Source organism: Papio anubis, chromosome X (genome assembly GCF_008728515.1).
Source record: "Papio anubis isolate 15944 chromosome X, Panubis1.0, whole genome shotgun sequence".
NCBI lineage: Eukaryota > Metazoa > Chordata > Mammalia > Primates > Cercopithecidae > Papio > Papio anubis.
The window spans coordinates 42,148,063-42,175,833 of NC_044996.1; the positions used below are offsets into that span (position 1 = coordinate 42,148,063).

At 36.9% G+C, this 27,771-nt stretch overlaps 1 protein-coding gene across 12 annotated transcripts in view; it reads left to right on the forward strand.

The window, feature by feature from the left end:
* The window catches only part of PAK3 (p21 (RAC1) activated kinase 3), a 301,485-nt gene that overhangs the window by 218,796 nt on the left and 54,918 nt on the right, over nucleotides 1-27,771 (forward strand). For all 12 annotated transcript variants that reach the window (XM_017954051.3, XM_017954054.3, XM_017954048.3 and 9 more), the window contains 4 exons: nucleotides 3,061-3,098; nucleotides 12,051-12,182; nucleotides 12,699-12,864; nucleotides 22,265-22,328. In XM_017954051.3, the coding sequence (XP_017809540.1) occupies nucleotides 3,061-3,098; nucleotides 12,051-12,182; nucleotides 12,699-12,864; nucleotides 22,265-22,328 (400 nt within the window). The remainder of the gene's footprint in view (nucleotides 1-3,060; nucleotides 3,099-12,050; nucleotides 12,183-12,698; nucleotides 12,865-22,264; nucleotides 22,329-27,771) is intronic.

Consider the following 27,771-nt stretch of genomic DNA (forward strand, 5'->3'; position numbering starts at 1 on the left):
CATTCTGGGGTCTGGAGGATGGTGGCCCTCTTCTCACAGCTCCACTAGGCAGTGCCCTAGTACGGACTCTGTGTGTGAGCTCTGACCCCATATTTCCCTTTCGCACTGCCCTAGCAGAGGTTCTCCATGAAGGCCCCAACCCTGCAGTAAACTTTTGCCTGAGCATCCAGGCATTTCCGTACATCTTCTGAAATCTAAGTGTATGTTCCCAAACCTCAATTCTTGACTTCTGTGCATGTGCAGGCTCAACACCACGTGGAAGCTGTCAAGGCTTGGGGATTCCACCCTCTGAAGTCACAGCCTGAGCTGTGTGTTGGCCCCTTTCAGATAAAGCTGGATTAGCTAGGACACAGGGCACCAAGCCCCAAGCTGTACACAGTACAGGGACCCTGGAGCTGGCCCACAAACCACTTTTTCCTCCTGGGCCTATGGGCCTGTAATGGGAGGGGCTGCCGTGAAGTTCTCTGACATGGCCTGGAGACATTTTCCCCATGGTCTTGGGGATTAACATTAGGCTCCTTGCTACTTATGCAAATTTCTGCAACCGGCTTGAATTTCTTCCCAGAAAATGAGTTTTTATTTTCTATCACATAGTCGGGCTGCGCATTTTCCAAACTTCTATGCTCTGTTTCCCTTATAAAACTGAATGCCTTTAACAATACCCAGGTTACTTCTTGAATGCTTTGCTACTTAGAAATTTATTCCACCAGATATCCTAAATCATCTCTCTCAAGTTCAAAGTTCCACAAATCTCTAGGACAGGGGCAAAATGCCGCCAGTGTCTTTGCTAAAACATAACAAGAGTCACATTTGCTCCAGTTCGCAAAAGTTCCTCATCTCCATCTGAGACTACCTCAGCCTGAATTTTATTGTCCATATTGCTATCAGCATTTTGGACAAAGTCATTCAACAAACCTCTATGAAGTTCCAAATTCCCCACATTTTTCTGTCTTCTTCTGAGCCCTTTCAAACTGTTCCAATCTCTGCTTGTTACCCAGTTCCAAAGTCACTTCCACATTATTGGGTATCTTTTTAGCAACGCCCCACTCTACTGGTACCAATTTACTGTATTAGTCCATTTTCCGGCTGCTGATAAAGACATACCTAAGACTGGGAATAAAAAGAGGTTTAATTGGACTTACAATTCCACATGGCTGGGAAGGCCTCAGAAGCATGGTGGGAGGCAAAAGGCATTTCTTACATGGCAGCAGCAAGAGAAAATGAGAAAGAATCAAAAGCAGAAACCCGTGATAAACCCATCAGATCTTGTGAGACCGGCCCCCATGATTCAACTACCTCCCACTGGGTCCCTCCCACAACACTTGAGAATTCTGGGAGATAGAATTCAAGTTGAGATTTGGGTGGGGACACAGGCAAGCCATGTCAGCAACTGAAATATATATACCAAATAATACTTTCACATTTTGAGATAGATGATTTGAGTTCTCTCTCTACAATAATTTATTAACTTATTATTTAACATCTAAAGAATGAAGGGAGTATTATCATTAGTACTCCAGCTATAAAGAGCCCCTACCTCTTGGCACTGGATTTAGTATAAGCAGGCTTTAAGTTTCTTTGAGAATGATCCAAGGATACCCTTGGAAGGGGAAGAGTGTCTGATTTGGCCATATCAAATATCAAAGCCCAAACTGCTAAACTGGACTTTCTTAAAATGAGAAGATTGCTTAACTGCTGTTATTCAGTGTTGAAAACCTAAAAAGAAAGCCATCAAGGAAAACTTTTTACTATATTTAAGCTTCCACATAGAATAAAATATCTAAGAGATCCTGGTGACATATCAAAAAATGTTTCATGTGAGAAAATCAAGAGCTGTGCTCCAAGTTAGACCCATAGGCAACCAGAACTGAAAATGTATTCAAGAAATCATTTCACTGTAACCATGAATACACTTTAGAGTATCAGAGTTTGTTCTTTACTCCAAATAGCCATTGCTGTTTAACACTTAGTTTTATATGCCAAATTTCTCTCAACTTACAAAGATGAAATCCTGACAACTATATTAAAACTGTATAGTTGTACTGTACTGAAGGCTGAGTGTACCTCATCATAGGTTTTCTGAATGCTTTGGTATTGGGACTGACTAATTGCACAGGAGAAGAGGAGGAGAAGATGGAGATAGCACAGGAAGGTGGAAAGAAGGAATGGAAAGGAGGTAGGGAAAGAGGAAAGTGGGAAAAATCCTAGATATAGAGTAGTTCCCCACTTACTCACGTGGAATATGTTCTAAGACCTCCAGTGGATGCCTGGAACCATGGATAGTACTGAACCTTATGTATACCATGTTTTTTGTCTATACCTGCTTACCTATGATAAAGTTATAAATTAAGCACAGTAAGAGATAAACAACAATAACTAATAATAAAATAGAACAATTATAACAATATGCCAGCATCACAACTTTTGCTCTTTGGGGCCATTATGAAGTAAAATAAGGGGTATATGACTACAGGCACTGTGATAGCTCCGCAGTTGTTCTGATAACCAAACTGGCTATTAAGTGACTAGTAGGCTGGTAGTGTAAACAGAGTGGGTACACTGGACAAAGGGATGATTCATGTTTCAGGTGGAATGGAGCAGGACAGCATGATATTTTATCATACTCAGAATGGCATGCAGTTTGAAACTCATGAATTGGTTATTTCTGCAATTTTTGATTTAATATTTTTGAATCACAGTTGACCACAGGTAGCTGAAACCACAAAAAGTGAAACTTCAGATAAGGGGGACTACTATAGATGTATAGAATCATATCAGTTAAGAGTAGGTAATCTTGTCATTCTTCCATATAAATGAGATTCACCAGAGGCCTTCATTAATGTCTGTAAAATGACCTAGTAAGAATATGGTGAGGATGTAATGGTGTGAGCTATTTTAAGAAAAGCTATGTCATTAGTCATAATATCTAGTTAATACTAAATTGGAACATTTCCTTCTAGTTGAAATCATGCAATTTTTTCATTTTTATTTTTCTGGTGTGGTCTCTGAATGAAACAGTCCTTGTGAAACAAAAGTGACCCCTCTATTCTCACTTTGCAGATAAAAGTGCACATGGATACATAGCAGCCCATCCTTCGGTAAGTGAAAAATTGAAAACTGTTTCACATGATGGGTGTTTCCAAAGATTCAAGAGAATATATCTGCATAGATCCAGGTTTTAGATATAGAGTCTTTTAAAAACAGTTTTAAGGTATAATTCAGTTATATAAATTTCACCTATTTTCAGGTAAACAGTTCAATGAGTTTTGGTAAATATATATACCTGTGCTACCATCACCACAACTGAGTTTTAGAACATGTCCATCACCCCAGTAAAATCCTTCGTACCGGCTTACAGTTAACTCCACTCACCCCACCCTAGTCACAGGCAAGAACTAATATAGATTCTGCCTTTATGGATTTGGCTTTCTGGACATTTCATGTAAATGAAATAATACAGCATGTGACTTTTGGGGATTGGCTTTTTTTACTCAGTTTAATTCTTTTAAGATTAATCCAAGTTATTGTGTATATCAATAATTTGTGTTCCTTTTTATCTCTGAGTATTCCACGGTATGATTGTACCATTGTTTGTTTAACCATTCATACATCGAAGTCTCTCTAGAAAATTTTCAGTTGCTAGCTATTACAAATAAAGCCACTGGGAACATTCTTGTACAGGGTTTTTATGTGAACAATGTTTCCGTTTCTCTTACATGTAGAACTTTGAGAATAATAATCATGTTAATAAAAATTTCTCTCAACACCTACAGTGTACACTTACAATACAAACTGTAAGATAATTTTATTTTTATAAGGACTTAATCTTTCCTACAGCCCAATTAAGTAAGTCTCACCATTGTCCCCATTTTACAGATGAGGAAACTGAGGTTTTGAGAAATTAAATAGCTTCTCTAAGGTTATAACAGTATAAGTTTTGTATGTCACTTGTTCCAACAAACCGAGGTACAGTGAGGGAAGTGACTTTGTCCAAAGTCACATAGATAATTTTTATCAGAGAAGTGACTAGAAAATAAGTAACCTAGTTGTTGAAAGTGCTGTAGTATCTGAAAGAGTATTTGAACACATTAGACAGAAAATGATCTCAGATATTCTGATAGAAATTACTTCCTGCCTCATTTGCTTTTTTAGGGGTGAAATAATTTACATTACTGAAAATCTCCTAACCATTTATTCAAACAGTCATGGATGGCCAAGCTGATTCTTCTTCCTTTTATAGCAGACAAATGCCTTTTATAGTGGACAGATGTCTGCTTGACATAACCCTAGGTAGCCAGTATGACACCAGTAGATCTTCTTTAGTTGTAAAGAGTAAAGGTTCTGAAATGTTATGTCAGCTTCTCAAAAATTAAAAATGGTATTAACCATATGATCTAGCTATTCCACTTCTGGGTATATATCCATAATTGAACGCAGGATCTCCAAGAGATATTTATACACCCACGTTCATTGCAGCAATATTCACCGTAGGCAAATGGTGGAAGCAACCCAAGTGTCCATCAACAAATGAAGGGGTAAACAAAAGATGGTATGTATAAACAGTAGAATATTATTAAGCCTTAAAAAGAAGACAATTCTGACACATGTTACAACATGGATGAACCAGGAAAACATTATGCTAAATGAAATAAGCCAGTCACAAAAGGGTATATACTATATGATTCCACATATACGAGGTACCTAAAGGAGTCAAATTCATAAAGACAGAAAGTAGAATACTAGTTGCCAGGAGCTGGGAGCAGGGGGAGTGGGGAGTTGTTTAATGGTACAGAGTTTCAGTTTTACAAGATGAAAAGAGTTATGGAGATGAATGGCTTTGATCATTATACAACAATATCCTCAACAGTACTGAAATGTATACCTAAAAATGGTTAAGATGGTAAATTTTATGTTATATATATTTTACTACAATTAAGAATAAAATGAAAAAAGAAAGAGTGTAGGCTCTGGATGTAGGCATTTAATCTGATTTCGCTATTTACTAAGTATGTGACATTGGGAAAGTAGCTTAGCTTCTCTGAGCTTCTTTCCTCAGCTTTAAGAGGGAATAATAATAGTACTTACCTCCTAGGTCTTGTGTGAATATTAAATGTGATAATGCATATAAAGTACTTAGTATAGTACCTAGCACATAATATGTATTTATTAAATGTAAACTACTGTTATTTTTACATGACAAAAGAGGAAAAACTCACTCTTTTCACACATGAAACTTGTACTTGCGCTTTGCTCGGATTCCCCAAAACAGAACAGAATATGGCCTTCTCATCTGACTGGCCATTTCCTCTTTTCCTCCATCTTTGCCATGATAGCTTCCTGGGCCACAATGAAAACAACATGTGAAGGGAGGCAATAGGAAAATGAGAAGGACAAAAATGACAACCCTCCATGATAACACATACTTTACCTGCTTTGATTTCATTAATGTCATGCTTGTGCAATCTTGACTGGGTAATCTCGACTAGGTTGGTCGGTTATTTGAAACACCAACTTTCTAGGATAGCCTGTGTATTGGTTTTTGTTTTCTCCTGAGATATTAACTGTTTCTTTTGAGATTGGTTCTATTGGTTTTGCTTGTAGAATTAAAACGAAGTCTATATTATGGCTAAAATATTCCATTAAGTTAGAAAAAAATGATGATCTCACTGTCTGGAGATAAAACAAATAGATATTTACCTATTTAACATATATTTACCAACTGTCTCCTTATAAGCTCTAGGAAGTTTGGCTATCAGGCTGGTAGGGGAAGGTAAACGTGGACATAAAGAAGTACAATACAATATGGATAGTGGCCGAGTACAGTGGCTCATGCCTGTAATCCCAGCACTGTGGGAGGTTCAGGTGGACAGATTCTTGAGCCTAGGAGAGCAAACTGGGTAACATGGTAAAACCCTGTCTCTACAAATAATACAAAAATTAGCTGGGCATGTTGGTGCACACCTGTAGTCCCAACTACTTTGGAGGCTGAGGTGGGAGGATTGCTTGAGCCCTGGAGGTGGAGGCTGCAGTAAGCCTTGATTCTGTCACTGGACTCCAGCCTGAGTGACAGAGCAAAACCCTGTCTCAAAAAAAAAACCCCAACAATATGGATAGTATTACATGTCATAAAATATGTCGACATGCTATGAGATTTCAAAGAAAGTAGATTGTTTTAACTGGGGAGGGAAAGGGAAGCAGGCCCTTGTCTCCAAGGGCTGAAGCTCAGTGTCTGGTACCAAATAGATACTTGGTATGTATTTGTTGAATGTTAAGTTAGAAAATGCTTCATATAAAAGTTGGCATTTGAGCTAGATCTTAAAGGTCAGATGAGATTTCGATCTGTGAAGATGGGAAGGGCATTTTAAGTAAAAAGAAAAGCATAAGAAAGGGTATGTTGGTGAGTAGAGCAAGGAAACAAAGAATATGGGGTTGAATGAAGACTGAGATGCAAGAAAGGGAATCAGGAAATAAGTCTTGAAGGTTAAAGTGGAACCGAATCATACAGGCCCTTAAATGGTATTCCAAGGAATCTGGCTTTCCAGTATTCAGTGGGAAGCTTTTGAAGTGTTTTGGAGCAGAAGGGTTAAGTGATTAACACTTAGACCTTGGGAAGAGTAATCTGACAGCAAATGTCCAGAATGAATTAAGGACAAATGGTGAGACTGGATGAAGGGACACTAGTAGGGAGAATATTGCAAGCATCCAGGTAATCAGAGCCAGAAATGAGGTAGTAACAGCAGGAATGGGAAGATTACATTCAATTTCTAGAGGTATTTAGATTATTAATTGGATGTTGGAGGAAAGAGTGAGGTCAAAGATGAACGCAGGCTTAAACTGATAGCTGGTGGGTAAAAAGATAATGATGCTGTCTTTGAGGAGAAGCCGATTTCTGTGGGAAGATGCTGAGTTCCTTATTAGACAGTTTGAGTTTGAAGGGCTGGCAGGACTTTCAGGTGAATATAATGGATTGATGGCTTGATGGAGGCTAGGTTTCTATTGATTGAATGAACTGAATTGGGCCCCGACATTCTATTTGAATCACTTCAGTGGGACTCAGTTCCTTAGGAATGGATAACTGCACCTTATGTTTTCCTTATAGTTTTAGAAGAGAGTATGCTTCGCAATGTGTATGTCTTTTTGCATCATAAAAACTCCCAATAGATCTGGCTGTCTACAAAATCTAATTTAATGGGTCTGACAAACCCTTGTAGACATAGCCTGAACTGATCACAAGTTTTGCATCCTTTAGTAGCCTGGGTGAGAATTAAAACAGAAGCAATGTTGTATTCTCTAAATGTTTTAAACTCATGATTCTGTAATTAATATTGAACTCAAGGAGAGATGTCATAGTCATATAACACCTGCTTTACTGCTTATTTGTATTAGCTTCTTTGATATTAGTGTATTCAATTTCAAATACTGTTCAGGCCCCTACTCTTTAATTTGAGGCTAATTTTAAAATTTCATATTTTTGTTGTACTGTTGAAAATAAAATGACATATTTAGAATCCTAAGTTAGTATTCCAAGTGGAAGGTAACAGCAATAATATGTCATTATTGTGTTGTCATATTGAATGTGCCATTATCTGTGCTTAGAGCAACTGGGTGTGCAGTTGACAGATTGCTCTTTTGTGATTTGCAGTACTGGCTAATTTTTTTTTTAACGTAGTTTAATTCCTTTACTTCAGTGTGCATCAGAATTTCCTGGGGATTCTGTTAAATTGAGGATTCCAGGGCTCCACTTCCAGAGTAGATCTGGAGTAGAAACCTAAAATCTACATTCTAAACAATCACCAGAAGTGGCCCCCAAACAACATTTTATATTGTCTAAAGCCTCTAAGTTCCTTACCTCTAAGTTCTTTGGCCTTGAAAAATTAAGCTCAGAGAAAAGGGAATTTCCTAAGGTTCTCTACTGGTGTGTACATACTCTAGCTGGTGTATTCTCTAAAGCAATGTTCAAAACTTGGAGTTCATGGGTGGGCTTCAGATCTATGAACTGTTGAAGTTATATGTAAAAGAATGTGTCTACCTGTATTTTTCTGGGGAGATAGACCAAACCCTAAGAGTCTGGGACCCAACTCAGGTTAAGAACTACATTTCCAGCCAGGCGCGGTGGCTCACATCTGTAATCCCGGCACTTTGGGAGGCCGAGGCGAGGCCGAGGCGGGTGGATCACCTGAGGTCAGGAGTTCGAGACCAGCCTGACCAACGTAGAGAAACCCCATCTCTACTAAAAATACAAAATTAGCTGGGCATAATGGCACATGCCTGTAATCCCAGCTCCTTGGGAGGCTGAGGCAGGAGAATTGCTTGAACCCAGGAGGTGGAGGTTGCAGTGAACAGAGATCGTGCCATTGCACCCCAGCCTGGGCAACAATGGCGAAACTCCATCTCAAAAAGCAAAACAAAACAAAGAACTACATTCCCTGCCCCAATGTCTGGCAAAATTAGAGTGTCAAAAATATCTAATTTGATGACAAAAATATTCCTTACTTGTTATCCATCTATCTATATTTCTATAAGTTTAGAAGTTTTAGATACAGTAATTCTCAGCCTGGAATGAAGAGTATGGAAACATTGCACCATTGACTCCAAAAATGATCACCCAGAAAACCTCTAAGTAAAGCTATGTTTATTAAAATTAGAGTGACATAAAAGCATTACTTTGATAAAGTCTTAGTGTCTTAAGAAGGAGATGTCAGAAGGGATTATTTATAGGGTGTTAGGGCTTAGACTGTTTGATTTTAAAGCAGGTCTTGCAAGGTGAGGAATGGGTTAACATTGTGCAGTGTTTATGATAAAATAGCTTTGTATTGGTGAATATAGCAAAGGAAGGGGCTTGAAGCAAGTTTTAGTGAGCAAGCTGTTAGTCTCGATGAGCAAATTAGTTGGTTCACGGTATCTTCTAGAAACAAGTATTTCCTAAAGTAAGAAGCTATGTTATTTTTACTTATTCTCAGTATTGTTTAACATAAGAACATTAAAGTATGTCTATCTGGATATTGCCTAACACAGGGAAAATGAAATATGCCCAGTCCCAGTACTGTTTACACGGTGATAGTAAAGTATGCCCGATCCCAGTATTTTTTAACACGGGCAGAAATTGTTAATTTCAGTTCTCAGTACCGAAGATTGGTATCCTTGGTGGATTGCTGGGGTTTTAATGCTCTCTGGCCCAACCATAATTCAAAACATACTATCCACTCAATGCCATACATTCTTCCAAGTCAACCAACCAATATGGCAGGATAGTGTTTGGTCCAAAGTAAACAGAAATATCTGTCTTTTTCTTTTCCTACAAACCTTCAGGTTTTCTAATAGTCCCTTAAGTCTATCCTTGGAGATGGGGAATGGCTCCCATTGGAGATTAGCTGTGAAGATAGTAATGAATATTAACAGTCAGTGAAATCTTGCAGGTGGATCTTATCTAGTGAAATATTAAGACTTGAAATGTGTAAGCTTGCCCCTTGCCCAGCAGACATTGACTGGTCTTTGTACCAGTTTAAGGTTTGGACCAAGAAGACTAGACTTTGAATCATTCTTTTTGCCTCTAGGGCTGTTTTTAGAGCCTAATAGACTGTATATACTCTCACTTGTAGAGGTCACATCATGCATTGCTTTAAACATATTAAAGGGCCCCCATACTTCACTTTATATTTTTGCTATAAATTTTTGAAATTATTTTTGAAATATTAATTTTGAAATTATTTACTTACAAGTAACTTTTAAAATGTATGATTAGGTATAATTTCTTGTTAAATCATTGTAAATATTCAAGAATTATTGCTAAATATGAAAATCTAACCTACAATTTATATTTAATATGATGAAATTTCTATAAATGCTAGACATAAGAGACTAGTTAAGTTGGCATATTGTTATACTTAACAGACATTTAATCAGACATTAATTAATTTTGACTTTATAGTTTTCTTCTGGCTTTTTGGAGCTGATGATTTATTTCTGATGGCAAACACTTTCATAGGCCCACGTAAAACTTATCAACCCTGGGCAAGGTTCATATTGCCTAATGGATAAAATAGCACCATTTGCCATATAAAAAAGTACTCAGCTTCCACCCTTCTACAAAGAAACAGTGATTAGGTACATTCCTGAAACCGGCTGGTATAAGATAGGGCAAAACTTTCTGGAACATAATATCAAAGCAAATTTCAATAACCCAAAGCCCATTTCTCCCTGTGCCCACTGAAGTCCCCGGAAGAATTAGTGTTTTGCAAGAAGAAAGTGATTTTTTAAAAACCTGGAAACTTAATGTCTTTAACAGATGTTGCTATCCACATAACTATACAATGTAATAGCCCAGTTGTTATGGCTAAATTAAGAATCAATATAGCTGCATAAACAAGAAAACCAATGTTCAGTAAACATACAAACTTCAATCTATAAACCACTTAGCATCTATATCAGGGCAATAAAATATTCTTTCAAATGCTTGTTTATAAATTCTAGGTTGTCTTTCTTCTCACAATTGATAAGTCTTTCTGGCTCCTTTCAAATGTATGATTACACCTTATTACTTCACCATATGTTTATACATGATTGTAGAAAAGCCATATTGAGTTTTTAATCATGATTGAGGTCCTTTGATGTAATGGTCTATTAACAGGCTGCCTGTAACTGCCTCAGGAGCTTTGTCCTCAAAGAATGAAAATTCATTGTCGAATTATGTTAGGCCAGTATACCCAGTGGCATAAACAAAAACAAAATAAATACACAAAGACAAACCAAAAACAAACAAACAAAAAACACCTATAATAGCACTGTCCAACAGAAATATAAACTATATTCATAACTTTAAATTTTCTAGTAACCACATATTAAAAAGTAAAAAATAGTTGAAATAAATTGTAATAATATATTTATTAAGCCAATATATTCAAAATACCAGCATTTCAACATATAATCAATATAAGAAATATTAATCTAACATTTTACAATTTTTTTATATTAAGTATACAATATCTGGGATGTAATTTACACTTGAAACACATCTCAATTCAGGCTGGCCACATTTTAAGTGTTCTGTAGCCTTATGTGGCTGGTTGCTATGTGGCCATATTAAACAGTGCAGACCTGAGCCATAGTTCATGGTTTTTGAACTTGAGCATGCATCAGGATCACCTGGAAGGCTTGTTATAACACAGATCACTGGGCTCCACTTCCAGAGTTTTGATTCATAGGTCTGGATGGAGCCTGAAAATTTGCATTTCTAACAAGTTCTTTAATGATACTAATGATGCTGATCCGGGAACCAAGCTTTGAGAACCATGGCCATGGGTCTTTCAAAATCAAACTTTGGAACCATTTTACCACTGTATTAACATGAATGATCAAGAACTGTCCTTAGGTATTATTGCTATTGTACCACAATACTGTCGTATTATTGCAGTTTATAAAACATTGAAAATCTCCATTTAACTCATGGTTAATATTAAGTGATTATTCATGTGGATGAGTATTCTTTAGATCTTCATGTCTATTACTCTCTGAGTGCTTCTTTCCAGGAGGCTGGACAGGGAAGAGACATTTATTGGCTTGCTTGTTCTTAGAGAGTATTTACAGAGCTATATTAATACAATATGCATATGCATGCTCTGATCCTTAGGTAGAAAATAGTTCTTTTCAAGTGGACAAACTGTCAATCAATAAATTGATAATCTTCCCAGTATAGAATCAAGGCTCTAAGAGCAATTAGTTTGATTTTTAATGTATTTCAAAAACATTGAACTTTAAAATATTAAGTGAATAATAGTCCACTGTTTTTCAGCTCAATGAGAAATTTTTTTTAAAAATACACTTCATGGTTCTTTAAGCTATGACATGAATTTATCTCTGAACAAGTTCAGAGATTATATTCAGGTGAGCAAGCCCTGGCCACCAAATTGTTGATGATTCTGATCATTTGTGAAAGATGTAGTTTCCTCCTATCCCTACATGCTTAAATATTTTCATTTCCTTTGTTTTATTTCTGAAGAAAAACAAAACAAAGGAGTTAATACCTGATCTATAAACTTTGTTTTTGTCACAAGAGTACAAAAACAGCATCTGAGCCTCCATTGGCCCCTCCTGTGTCTGAAGAAGAAGATGAAGAGGAGGAAGAAGAAGAAGATGACAATGAGCCACCACCAGTTATCGCACCAAGACCAGAGCATACAAAATCAGTAAGTCACAAAGGACTTTTTCCAAATGATTCAAAAGATGCCCTTTGGAATAGTCATAGAGTTAGAATATAGTTAATCTACTGCTACCTATTAAGCATCTTTTATGTTCCAAGAGCTAGAGTATAAAATATGACCAAGGTTTTGAGGATGCTGTTTGAGGATACAAGATTAGCACATTAAACAATTAGAGAATAATACCAAACAATACATAACTGCTAAGTAATAAAAATGTTGGAGAAGATAAGGAAGGAAATCCATGTGAACCAGGTAGGAAGAATTGCATAAACAGAGGTCCTCAGACCACAATTAGCAAGGCATGTATAGGGACATCCAAAGACTAGCTCCCATGATCTTTCAATAGTGTTGTACTTTCAGCTACTCAAAGTCCTTTTTTTTTCTTTTTTTTTTTTAAGAAAATACCACTTGTCTTTAAAAATTCATTGATATTACAATACATTGACTTCACACTCTTTCCTTGGCCTGCTGTTTTAATTGCAGAACTTTCTGTTTTTTTAGATCTACACTCGTTCTGTGGTTGAATCCATTGCTTCACCTGCAGCACCAAATAAAGAGGTCACACCACCCTCTGCTGAAAATGCCAATTCCAGTACTTTGTACAGGAACACAGATCGGCAAAGAAAAAAATCCAAGATGACAGATGAGGAGATCTTAGAGAAGCTAAGTGAGTACTTTTTGCCATGATTACTTTCTTCATGGGAGTGTTTCTCATAAACCATTTAAAATGGGAATTGATCCTTTGAAAGTTTTAATCTGCTTATATGAACTCCAGACTTCCCAAAATCATGAGATGAAAAATTTGGGACTCACTGCATATGCCAGAATACTTTCTCCCTTCCACTCCTAATTTGACAGGAACTAAATATTTTTACTTGAAGGAATCAATTGAGATGAAAATTGATAAGACAAATTAAGTAGCAAGTTTTAATATTACATCTTCAAAAGAGATAGAATAGTCTGATAAAATATGTTATGATCATAACCCAAGGGCCCTCAACTAATCAGTGATGATAGATATGTTAACCTCAAAGCCCAACACAGTCAATCAAAACTTGTAACAACAAATAATATAGCTTTTTCCCTTAATTCAGAAGCATTTCTATGTGGCAGGAGAGACAGAACTAGCAAATGCTAGTAGCTTCCTTCCACAATGTCATTAGTATGTACATACTTGTGTGTACACACTTGTTGCCCCAATTTTAGAAAACACTTACCTTCTAGTTACTTTTCTGGGTCAAGAAGGTAAAAAAAAATGGATTATCTGCTGAAAAGTCAAAGGTTTGTAAAGCATATTCATTAAACTCATACTATAAAAGCCTCTAACAAATTGCTAGATATCAGCAATAAGTGCCCTCCCCCTCCAACCCCCAGTTTGACTAACTCCTACTCATCCTTCAAAACTCAGCTCAAAAGTTGCCTCCTCAGAAAAATGTTGCTTGTCTCTCCCAGTCCAAGTTAAGGGCGTCTCTTCCTTACCACTTTTATTGGAGCAAATATCAAACCATATTAGTCTGACTTCTTCACTACACTGTGAGATTCTTAAAAGCAGGGACTGTGCCCTTTTTTCCTTACATGTCCAACTCCTAGTTCATGCCTATTACATAAAGGCATACGGCAAATGCTTGTTGAGGGAATGAATGGAAAAAATAAGTAAACAAATACATCTTTACTGAGTTCCTACTTGTCTGTTCTATACAAGAAACTTTGGAAGACACAACAGAATGAAACTTTCCTGTCATCAAGAAATTTAATCTTTTTTGGAAAATACGATTTAATAATATGATACAATTACAGCATAAGAGAATCTCGTTTCATGTATATTTTTATTTAAAAGACCTCAGAAAAGGAAGAGAGTAATTCCCACTATAGGCCACAGGGAGGCTCTGCAGAGGTGGTGGTAGGATGATTTTGCCCTCCCAAGGACATTTAGCAACGTCTGAAGACTATTTTTATTGTCCTGATTCAGAGATTGCTAGTAGCATCTAATGGGTAGAGGCCAAGGATGCTTCTAAACATCCTACGGTGCATAGGACAGCTACCCTCCGTCCACCTTACAGTAAAGTATTATTCAGTCCAAAATGTCAACAGTACTGAAATTGAGGCATTTGAGTTAGATGCATTTGGAAAGGCAAAGGTCGGAGTTGCAGCTGTCAGTGAGCACTCAGAACTACAATTGCTAGATTTTTGCTGACTTTACTATTCATGATTAAATATGCCACTAGCACTGATACTAACCATTTGCTGTAATAACAGCAATAGTAATTCTCATTTATTGGGCACCTTCTGGGTGGGCCACTTTACATACATTATCATAGTTTCACAGTAGTTCCTTGCAGCTGATCCTAATATCCTCATTTTACAGATCAGTGAATGAAAGTAAGCTTTAAAAAGCTTAACTGACCAAGTCACCAAACTAATGTGTGGCACAGCCAAAGTTTGAACTGAGACCTGTTTACCTTCAAAGCTTACACCTTTTCCATTACCTACCTACTTTGCTTCTGCATATCCCAACTGTCTATTTTTGTAAAAAGGAAGAATGAAATGAAAGAATTGCCTGGAATAATTTAAGTTCAATTATTCAGACAATTGCCACAATGTTTTTCTTTATTTTGCGTATGTAGACATGACCTATGTGATTATATCAGATTTTAAAAATCCAACAGCCTTGCTTTAATAAAATGATTGTTATTTGGTATCTGTTTCAAATCTCAATGGATGTATTACAACAAAAATGCTTGTACGGTTTTGTTAAGTTAGTTGACAGAGAAACAAGCATTATTTTCTTGGACCAAAATCTTGTTTTGCTTGTAAACTCTAATCGTGCTAGAGCTGTGTCCTTATTATTTGTTGTTTATTCTGCTCTACACTGAGCAACTTGGTGAAGAAGGGGAAGCTAATTTGATACATTTTAATTAAGAATTAAGTGGGTCTTTTTTTTCTCTACTGGACTTCATGCTTGGGCATAGAGACAGTCATTTTCCCTCTAGCCAGCAGGCCACCTGTGACTGCCAACCTTACATTGAATTTGTAGATTTTGTCAGGGTGAACCTGCTGAGAAATGGAGCAGTGCTTCTCATGAAGCAGATCCAGTGAACTATACTCTAAAGTCCACAAAGTCAGACTTTCCTGCTCCACCATTACCCTCTCTGTGCCTTCTCTTTGCCATTACACCTTTGTCTAAGGATAACTTCAGACAAGTGACTTAACTCCTCTGAGCCTCAATTTTTAACCTGTGAAATGGAGATAAGAATCATAACTACATTTTTACAAAATTACATTTTTGTAAGAGATAAGGTCTGGCTCTGTTACCCAGGCTGGAGTACACTGGCACAATCATAGCTCACTGCAACCTTGACCTCGTGGGCTCAAACAATCCACCTCAGCCTCCCAGGTAGCTATAATTTTAAGTATACACCACCATGCCTGGCTATTTTTTTTTATTTTTTGTACATATGGGGTCTTGCTGTGCTGCCCAGGCTGGTCTTGAACTCCTGAGCTCAAGCAGTCCTCCTGCCTCAGCTTCCCAATGTGCTGGGATTACAGGCAGGAGCCACCAAGCCTAACCCATTACTACATTTCAAGACTCTGTCTATAGGATGGATTTTAAGGAGCTCATCCTATGGTTAAGAGGTCAGATATTGGAGTCAGAAGGATCTACATTTAAATCACAGACCCATTGCTATTAGCTGTGTCACTTAGGGCCAGTTATTTAAATTTTCTGGACCTCCATTTTCTCATCTAAAAAGTGGGGATAATGATAATATAAAAACCCCAGCAACAGTACCAGGTACATCATAGGGGCTCAGTAAGTGGTAATTATTACTACATAAGTATAAAGCCTTAATAATATAATACAATGGGTCAAGCTTTGAAATAAGTCATCACTGGGTCTGAGTCATAGACTTATACTAGCTGTATGTCCTTAGTCAAGTCACTTAACATCTCCAAACATCATTTTCTTTATCTGAAAGATGGAGATAATAATTGTACCTACATAATGGGGGTTGTGTGAGGACTAAATGAGTTAAAGTAGATAAGACATCTAGCACAATAAACAGTAGTATAAAATTGTTATTATGCTATTTTTAGAGTGAGAGCAATCATATTTTTCAGCATAAAAATGGGGTTATGGGGTCTTACCAGTGTGACAGAATGATTGAAACCAGGAATAATCCCAGATGTATGATTACTGTACAGAAGCCATCAAGTATCTTGGACTCAAGGGCCCCATTGGAGCTTGGGGAAAAAGTAGAGCAGCCTGTGCTGAGAGGCAAAAGAGAGGAAAAAGGGAAACAGGGAAGTAGAAAGATGGCCAATATCCCATACCAGAGTGGACCTCATAAACATGATGAAGAGTAGATGGCAGCCTCTACTAAACCATCCTCACCTTCAGTGTCAGGGGTCCGGTTACTAAGAGGTGGGCAGCCTAGACCACAGAGCTATTCTTCATCTTCCATGCAGATACTGATTGTGGTGGCCAGACCAAGAATCATTATTGGCTGAAATGAACAGGTCATCTTTCGGTTTTACATAGACAAAGAGCCTGGGTCTGGCTTGTTCATTGTGTTGAAAAATAAAGAAACAAGAACAGAAAACCAAACACTGCATGTTCTCACTCATAAGTGGGAGTTGAGCAATGAGAACACATGGACACAGGGAGGGGAACATCACACACTGGGATCGGGGTGTGGGGGGCTAGGGGAGGGATAGCATTAGGAGAAATACCTAATGTAGATGATGAGTTGATGGGTGCAGCAAACCACCATAGCACGTGTATACCTATGTAACAAAACTGCACGTTCTGCACATGTACCCCAAAACTTAAAGTATAATAAAAAAGGAAACACCCACATTTTAGTGACAAATTTCAAAAGCCAGTGACTGTCAGTAAAGTTGTGTAATACAGGAAATTTGTCTTCAATCTCCTTCCTCTGGGCCCCACAATCACCGACTCCTTGCCTTGCGCCTCCCTCAGCATTCCTCACTCAAAGCCTTTTTCTTAATTCACCCTCATATAGAACTGATACCAGTTTGGATAATTATTTTACTTTTTCTCAGAAATCAAAATCTTCATTATGCTAAAAGGATAATCTTTTAATGGTGGGAGTTCACTTAGTCAGAAAATATATTGATGGGCTTTTCTATCACTGAACTGAAATCATAAATGCTATTTTCAAATGCAAGTATTTAGTGTTCTTAAAACCTGTACTTTAAAATGAATAGTTTCTTTCTTATTTAGGAAGTTCTGGTAGGAAATTGTTCTGGTATTGCTTTTTTTTCTTTTGATTTTGATTTGCTGATTTTTAAAAACTTTCTCCCTACTGTGTCACAGTGTTTTTTATCTATCATAATTTACAAAAGCAAATTATAATAACTAATGGAAAAGATAACTTTAAAAGCTTGTTTTGTGATTGAGAATGGTAAACAAGGCCTCTAGTATACTTACCTAACATCAGTAGATGGCAGCACACACTCTGCTGTGAAGGGCAATGGGTGTGGAGACACCATTTTATTTGAATAGCAGTTAAGTTCAGAAGTGGAATCTCATCAAAATGGTTGTCTTTTGGTAATCCTTGTGAAAGGATTTATTTCCAGTTTTTTTTCCCCTGCATAACATGGAAATAAAGGTTGAATAATTTATTACCATAAAGCCACATTAACTGAATTCCACCAATTGGAATGGGTTATAATTCAGAAAGTGACTTGGGCTGAAGCTTACTTGCTTTTTCTATATGGAAAAAAGTTTGCTTAGCAACTTAATAGTAAAACTTTTAGAAGACTATAAACTGCTTAATAAAATTATGGCTTCAAATGACTTTAAAATCATTTCATTAAAATAAAAAAGTCCAGGCCCTTGCCCATTAATAGCTAATTTGAATAAGGATGGCTCTCAGTTATGTAGAAATCTTTTAGACAAGTTGAAAAATAAAAGGCCAACTCAGAAATTGCTAAATTGGTGGCATTCTATAGATACAGCTCAAGTAAAATATATTCTCCAACCCTTGCCTTAAACCATGGAGCATTTACAAACGGAAATAACTAATTGTATTTTACTGTAATTTGGAAAATATTCATTGAGTATTCAATATATTCTACACATGGCATTGTATGAGGAGGCACTGAAGATACAGAGATGAATAAGACATGGCTCCTTGTCCTTAAGACATAGTCTAAAAGGCGATATCAAATACCATGCACACACAAAGGAACCTATGCAGATGACTGCTTAGTACAGAGAGTAACTCAGCACAAGTGTTACATTGTGACCAAGACCTTAAGTGAACCAGGAAGAACTGTGGAATTCCTATCATATATATCAGGTATATTTCTAGCCATAGATACAACATTGAATGGATGCCAGATGATTATGGAACCCTTCAGTTCTAATTCTTGCAAGTCAAAGTTCCAAATAGATAGATATAGACATCTGATATATTAAGTACAGAGAGAGAGAGAGCAAGGGCCAGAGGGAGAGAGAAGATACAGTAGTAGCATAGAAAAGTGAAGCTGTTAATTATTCAAAGGGATCAGAGAAAGCTTCCTAGAAGAGGCAACATCTAAACAAAGTTTTGAAGCATGACTAGGAACTTGCCACAGAGAAAATATGGGAAGGACATTTCAGGCAGCGAATGGCATGTAAAGAAGACTTGAAGGCATATGTCTGGGAACTCTGACTTATTCGGTGTTACTTGAATAAATAATTGGTGGTATATGGTGACACTGGCGTTGTAGGAGAGGAAACTGAACTTTTAAGCAGGAGCTGATCATGCGCTACCATTAGTTTGTTATGCTCAGAGCATGAAGTTCTAGTGAGGAAGTGGTAAATGATGAGAAGAGAATGAAGCGGGAGCCAGATTAGGAACCTTGCATTGCCAAGGAGTTTTGGCTTTCATCTGTAGGTGTTAGGGAGCTATCAAGTAATCCTGAACCAGAGAATCACATCATCAGGTCTGCACTTAGAGGATCCTGATAGAGATGTAGAGCCTTGACCAGAGGGGGCAGCAGCTAGACTAGGAGTCTAGCTAGGAGGCTGTTCGAATAACCCAGGGAAAAGATAATGAGAGCCCAACTAAAGCAGTAGTAATGAGGAAGGAACACATTCAAAAGATGTCTAGGAGGTAACAAGATATAGGCCCTTGGTGGACAACTGCATGTGATAAGTGATAGTAAGAGACAAAGTAAGAGTCAATGATGACTCGTAGATTTCTAACTCAGGCTAATGAGTAGATGGACTGACAGTACTACTGACTGAGTGGAAATACAAAAGAAAAAGTATTATAACAACCCATATATTAGCTAAGTGTTATTTAACTTAATTGAAAAGTGAACTTTCATTAAAAAAAAAAAAAACCAACAACTTGATGAGTAATCCATGCGTGAAATGTTTAACTGATTATTTTTCTCAAGGTATGCTATCTACTGTTAGGTCTAAATTAAGTTGTCTACTTAATTTAGAATAGACTGTTGTATAAATTAGCATGAAGTATTATCTGTAGCATATAATTAGCATATAAAAGAGAATAGACTGTTGTATAAATTAGCATGAAGTATTATCTGTAGCATATAATTGAGCACTTAAATACATATTTTCTTGTTCTTATTCATTTAATCAACAAATATTTGTTTAGTAGCAGCCACTGTTCTAGGCTCCAAAGTTACAGGGATGAAAAGACAAAGTTCCTGCCCTCGAGAAGCAGCATGTAAGTCTCAGTGAAATGATCAGAGAAGACTTCATAGAGGTGGATAATTTGAGATTTTATTTAAATGACAAGAATTCATGGGTTAGATAGGAAAGGAAAAGGGGGAGCACATTCAAAGACCTAAGCACTAGATAGTGATAGCATTACTAGGATATAAAGTAGTAAGGGGGGAGAAAAAGAATAATATAAAGCTAGACTGGTTAGATAGGAGCCAGATGATGCTGAATGGTGAAGGGCCTTCTCTGTTTAACTACAGAAATTGGATTTGATCTTGCAGTGGGCAGGAGCTTTTGAGGAATCATGAACAGTGGAGCAAAATCATTCTGATATAGAGTTATTGTACATCTCAGTCTGTCCAGGACAGTCTCATTTTATGAATAATATGGTCACCCTTTTCCAAAGGCGTGGTGTAAGAGGAACTAGAGAAAGCAGAGTCTATAAGTAGGTTATGACTGGCACAATTGTTTGAATAAGAAGTATTGAAGGCCCGAACAATAACAGTGGCCATGGGCATAGAGAGAAGAGTATGAATACGAGTGACAACTAGAAGATAAAATCTACAGATCTCTTGATTAGTTCATATGTGAAAATCTTGTCTTACCAACCAACCGTACACTTATTTGTACTATGTGTTAGTAAGATATAACTAACTCAAAGGTAATAATACTGACATGTTTGCTTCCAAAAAGAAAGGCGGGCCAGAGGCATCCAAATAAATGATGCCCTTCAAAGTAGTACCCTTGAGAAGCTGCACCCTTATTCCCATGATGGTTCTATAATCCCAAGTTTTTTCTGGACCTATTTGAACACTGCATTGAGGAGTCAATGCTACTTCTGTGGTATTTATTCTGAGTCATAGCAAGTATTCATCCTCTGAGTGATGGATTGGATTTTTTTGAAATAGCAAAACTAATATTTTTAAAGAGCCAAATATGATCAATTAATAGTTTTCTTATGTAGCTTATAAACTTACTAAAAATGTTCGGAGCAATCTATAGAAACAGAAAGTAGATTAGTGGTTGCGGAGGTATGTTTTGGCAAGCTGAGGGAGGATGGGGAGTAACTGCTAACAAGTAACAGGTACAAGGTTTCTTTCTGGAATAATGAAAACATTCTAAAATTAGATCATGATGACATTTACACAACTCAGTAAATATGTTAAAAACATTCAATTGCACACTCTAGGTCATTGAACTTTATGGTATGTAAATCATATGTCAGTAAATCTGTTCAAATCTTTGGAGCACTAACAGTGTCCTAGGTTCAGAAATGTATGTTTTGAAAATGCATGGGTCTCATTACTTTATGATCATACTTTGTTCTTCATTAGACTCATTTCCATCCCCACACCCTTAGCACTGTACTGGGTACATAGTAAATACTCAATAGATATTTGTCCAGCAGAATTGGATATAGCATAGTGCTTAACTTCAATTCAGAGAAGATAGTGATTTTACTAAATAGTGTGGATAAGTTCTTAGATTGTTTTTTAGCGATTATACCAATTTATGTACCGAGCATCAGTGCGTAAGGGTTCCAATTGCTCTACATCATTGATAACATTTGGTATTGACAACCCTTTCAATTTTAGCCATTCTCATCAGTCTGTAGTGTTAACTGATTCTGGTCTTAATGTGTATTTTCCGGAATATTTATGAGACTGAGCACATTTTTGTATTTTATAACTTCAACTTCTGTTATAGATTAAAGGGTACACATGCAGGTTTGTTACATGGGTAAATTGTGTGAGGCTGAGGCTTGGGACTCTAATGATGCCTACAGCCAGGCAGTGAGCATACTACCCAATAGGTAGTTCTTCAGCCCTTCTCCCAATCCTCCCCTGTCTAGTGATCCCCTGTCTTTATTGTTCCTATCTTTATACTCATGTGTATTCATTGTTTAGCTCTTATAAGTGCCACTTATAAGTGACAACATGCAGTATTTGGTTTTCTTTTCTTGCATTAGTTTGCTTAGGATCATGACCTCCAGCTCCATCCCTTTCTTAGATGGTTATTATATCCTAATATATAGTATCATGAGAACTTTTTATAGATGTTGGGTTGTGACAAGTTTTGTTTTCCAAATGTCAGTAATGTTGAATATAAGCAAAATGAGTTATTATTACTACTTTAATTACTATAAAATTATTTGTTATTTTAATAAGTAGAAAGTATCATTTTATATAAATTATAGAAACCACATGGGAGTATTTGTCTAATGTTTTATTTGTCACTGACTCTGGCATCTTAATTTTCATTATTAAATTAAAAAACAGTCAATCAATTTCCATTTCTCTCTCTCTCTCTCTCTCTCTTTCTCTCGTCCACCTTCTCCTCTTTTCTTCTCTCCCCACCCGTCTCTTAGGAAGCATTGTGAGTGTTGGGGACCCAAAGAAAAAATACACAAGATTTGAAAAAATTGGTCAAGGGTAAGTGATTGTTATTTGAAATATAAAAAGATGAGTACAAGCAACATACATTAAAATTAAAATTCAGTAAGAGCTTGGGTTTTGCATAAATTATGCTTCTCATTTCCTAGATTATATTTGTGTCTTGCATTCTCAGTATTGGCCTTTCAGGGGGAGGGCTGACTGTTCATTAACCTAGGAACACATCCTGCTGAAATCTTCATCATTGTTGGCCTGACAGTAAATTCTGTGGGGACATTTCGATCCCATGTAGTTAGAAGATTCAAACAGATTTCTCTAGAAAAAGCAGTAGGGTTATGGAAACTTCTAGCTTACATAAAAACCCCCTTTATCACAATTCCCCCTACAGCTCCATGGATGGTATGATTAAGATCCTGTTTTATTGTCAAAATGTAGAGTGACAAAGTGAGGGTGGGGAATGTCCTTATGGAATGATCCAGAGGTAGGCAGAGTTGACTGAGTATGGAGGAAACAGACAATAATCCCTAAATGAGACCTAGTGCATCATTTTCACTTAGTATACTTGTTAAAGATAAAGATTCCTATGCCCCACTGCCAAAGATTTGATTTAGAAGTCTGGAGTGGGGTTCAGTGATCTGAACTTTGCAAAAGTTCCTCAGATAATCCTGCTAAGCAGCAAGACATGGGAACCATTGCATTAGATTATTCACTAAGGCTGAAGGCAGGAGTCACCAGTTCTGCAAGTCAGCTGTACTCATGCATGTCTCTCAGGCCTCAAGGTGAAACTAGGCAGGTGGATCTGAGCAGGCAACAGCATTTGAAACAGGGAAAAGTTTTATTTAAAGGAAAATGGAATATTCTTAATGGACACCGTTAAATGAGGAGTGAGACACATATTCAGGGACACCAACTACTGTATGTCAGAAACAAAGATGTCACCTCAGACATTTCCTGGCTGAGGCAAGGGGCTGAAGACAAAGGGTTACAGCCAATATGCTTGCAAAATTGTGCTAGCCCATCAGCCATTACAATCTCATTATTTTAGGATAAGAGAAGGTAGAATTTCTTCAAGAACCACACTGCTTTTCCTGGCATACTTAGGTTCAAAAAAGTATATATCACATATAAGCTTGATTGTTTTTCATGATTTTATATTTTCTTTGTTTTTCCCCCTAGCTTTTGTACTAAAGTTTCTTTTGAAATTGACAGTATATCTCAGGAAATAAGGGAAAGCATTCATTAGACATTTGGGCTAGAGAATAGGAGAGGCACTCATGGAAACTGTGCCTGGCGGGAATCAAGATGAGAAGACCCTAAGGGAGACAAACTCAGGAAGAAATGCATGGCCAAGTTTATTCTTCCAGTCAAAACCATAATGACATTATATTTGAACTTTCCAGGGAGCTAAAATGTATTCTCATTTGCTCACAAAAAAGAAGAGTTTTGTGGTCTCTAGAAGCTCCCTGTCACCGAATGGGTCAAATTAATATTTCTACTCATTCTAAAACAGTGATAAACAATAGAACTTACTGTGATGATAGAGATGTTCTATATCTGTGCTGTCTAATATGGTAGCCACTGGCTGTGTGTGGCTATGGGGCACTTGGAATGTGGCTAGTGCACACAAGAAACGGAATTTATGTGAATTCATTTATTTGTTTAGCAGATATTTCTTGAGCACTATGTTCCAGGCACTATGCTAGGTGCTAGAGAGACAGAGATGAGTAATGATGGTGTGGGCCCTCAAGGAACTTACAGTCTACACTGATAAGTGCTTGACAGAGGGATACAGGGTACCAGAAGAACCTTGAGGCAAGCTTACTCAATTCAACCAAGTGCAGAGCGGGGCCAGCTTCTAGAGCCATTTTCTCCCACCAGGAATTTTCCCTGTCTACTTCTGGTGGACTGGTTGTTTTACCTAAGTAAGAAAGCTATACCTTCCCAAGTTCATATACAAACCTCAACTCTCCTTCTTCATGCCTAAAGGGTAAATACCACCAGACAGATTGCAAAAAGACAGTATTATGTACTAAAGGGACTTAGAAAACAAAAGTTGGCTTTTAGATTTTATTTTCATCTGGTTGAGTCTCTGGTAGAGCTAACAATAGGAAGGCAAAGGATATTCAATCCACTTAGAAGTAATACTCCAAATCATTGTTGTCCAGTATGGTGGCCAGTAACCACATTTGGCTATTGAGCACTTGAAATGTGGCTAGTCCAAAAGGAGATGTACTATAAGTATAAAAGGCACACCTGATTTCAAAACCTTAGTATGAAAAAAGAATGTAAAATATCTCATTAATACATTTTTATTGATTACATGTTGAGATATTTTGCATACATTGGATTAAAGAAAATATATTATGAAAATTAATTTCACCTTTTAAAAACTTTTAAATATATAGCTCTAAGAAATTTAAAATATGGCTCGTGGCTCATGGCTCATATTATATTTCTAATAGGCAGTAATGCTCTAGTTGTAGCCTTAACTGGGAGTTGTTTATTTATTCGTAAAGTGTTTTTCCATGGTTGTTTTTTGGAGAGTGGGAGATGTTATAATTTTGTCTTGATTGTTCCAACTAAAAGCCAACTGAGCCAAAAATAGCATTAAATTTTAAAAGGAAAAAGTACAAGATGGTTTCAGATATCTCCCAGATACTAGGTAATGAAACAAGACTAATTTTGCCAAGAACAAAGATCAGGCCACCAAGCAACTTTGTGTAACAAAGAGATTTCCTCTCTTGGCTATTATTTATGCCTGTGACTTTTAAAGATGAAAAGGAAAGTTCTCTGTCTCTGAGTCTCTTTGTACAGTCTTCATAATCTAAAATGAAAAATCGAAGCATAAATCCTGCTTGCCACTGCAGAAAGGTCTATTTTAAATTCCCAGCAAGTTCATCATTTTAAAGAATGATAAAGTAGCATATAGTTCACTCATAGGCCCAACACAACTTTTTAATATGTCCTTAGAGGGTATGGAGTCTATTGTATTTCTACTTTTGTCTTCTTTAGTGTTTAGCACAGTGCTTTTGCACTTAGTAGGCCCTCAAAAACAATTTTGTGCAGTTATGATCAACAGCTAGATTCACTTTGGCCAGATTCAAAGAACTGCAAAGCTGTCTGCCAACTCCATCTCTGTGGGCCTGTTTTTGCCTCAATAAATATTTGTTGAGCTAATGAAAATTGTTTGTCTTTCTACCGCATCTTCTCACTCGTAAGTGGGAGTTGAACAATGAGAACATATGGACACGGAGGGGAACAACACACACCGGGGTTGGAAAGGCGATGGGGGGGCGAGGGGAGTGAGAGCATTAGGGCGAATAGCTAATGCATGCGGGTCTTAAAACCTAGATGTCGAGTTCACAGGTGCAGCAAACCACCATGGCACACGTATACCCATAACCTGCATGTTCTGCACTTGTATCCCGGAACTTAAAGTAAAATTTTAAAAATAAAAAAGAAAATGTTTGTCTTTCTAACTATTCCTTTCCTCTGTCCTCTGTATTTACATGTGTATGTACATGCCTATCTTGCTCCTCCTGTGTCTGTCTTTCCCTGTTTTTCCTCAGTGTGTCTTCATATTTTTGTCTTTCACAATGACTTGGTCGGCCTCATCACATCTGATTCCTTTATTCTCTGGGTATTTGTGTGTGCTGCATATCTGTCTTCTTCAAGCATGTTGGCTTCACATTCTACTGCCCATTTTCACATACACCCCACAACCCAAATGGTCGTAATGTAAAATCAAGATGTATTCAAGATATAATCTACTGGCTTAAATCTATTTACTATGATTTTATCATTTATTTAATTTGCTAATTTTATTTTTTTGATCTTAGTAGATTGTTTTCCCTCAGTTGACAAAAAGTTGACTTTTTTCTTTCTGGAACAACAACAACAAAAAAACCACCTCCCACTTATATTAATTTTCTTTTTACTTAAATTACTTTCAACTGATTTTGTTTTCATTAATTACTGGCCTAAGTTATATAAACTAGTCTCTACTCTCAATGTATAGAGTTTTTTTAAATTAAATCTGTATTTTTAATTGTTTTTGCCTTACCTATTTTTACAGTGACATTCAAAATTGTTGTCAATAATCATTTGGTGTTAGGGATAATCAGCCCCAGTATCCTATTCTCAATTGCAGAGAGCACAACAGTTCACTCACTCTCAGGAGCTGGATTTGAGAAGAGTCTCTCCATTAATCACCCTCATTTACTTGGAAAACTAAATTTTTTTCCAGCATGGGTTTCTGCCATCCCAGCATTCAGGCCTGGGGCCAGAGAATTGGGCTCCATCTTCCATAAATCAAGTTCAGAATCACATGTCTAATCATTTGAGGCCATAGCTGTGAGTTGAAGGCTAAAAATGACATTGTTTCACTGGGTTTGCTGTGAAAAGTGTTCTATAATTGGCCACCAAATCCAGATATTTTGAACAAATTTATGCAAAGTTAAAAAATAAGGAAAGAAAGAAAAAAAAGTCAGGTACCCCAAAATTATCATTAACTCAACAACATGAGTTTGTCAGAAATATATCTGGTGTGGACTTGAGAATCTTTACTTTCTAGAATAGTTATATAAAATCACTTGTTTAATAAATGAGGTAGAATGAGACAACAAAATCAAATATTTATTTCAGTCAACGGCTATCATTGGCAACCCTGTGTAATTCCTGAATTAGCAATAGCTATATAACAGAGGGCTGAATTTACAACGTTGACAGCTGTCCTCACGGATTTCTCATTAATGTATTTGAATTCAGGTTAGGGTCTTTCCTTAAATGAGAATGCACTGAAAAACAGGCCTTTTTTCTCTTTCAGGTTCATATTGTCTTTTCTCTTCGACATTATAATAGAAAAATATTTTTGAGGAAGCAGCTCAGAGGATCCGGTTTAACAAGTATCTTTTTAACATCAGTGAACCTTTAATGAGTGCCTACTATGTGTAATCTAGAGTAGCAGTTAAGAATCAGGTTCTGGGAGTTCACAGTGACCTCTATACTTGTGGTCCCACTGAATATTTGACAGGGAGAAAAGAAGAGTTGTATCAAGAAATAAGATGAACACCTACCCCCAGTAATGTACCTTTCCCCTATATTTTATTCACACACTCATCTTCACTGTCATCTCTCATATGAATCCCTCTTTGGCTGGCATGGTCCTAATTGACCTTTTCTGTCTTTTGTTTTTCTGAATCCTACAGATTATATCTGTGCCAGCATGTATTCACCACTTATATCTTAGCTTGTCTAGACATGTAAAATTGCTTGAAACTTTGAGGAATGTAGACAAATAAAGGGAGAATTTTTGAAAAACTTGAAGAAAAAGAAAGAGACAGGATTCTGAACTCAGGGCTGTAGATAAATTATTTAATTTCCTTAAGCATCAGTTTTCTCATCCATTGTAAGCAGAATGCACGTATCTCATAAGGTTGTAAAAATAAATAAGAGAAGCCATTTAAAGTCCTTAGCACAGTAC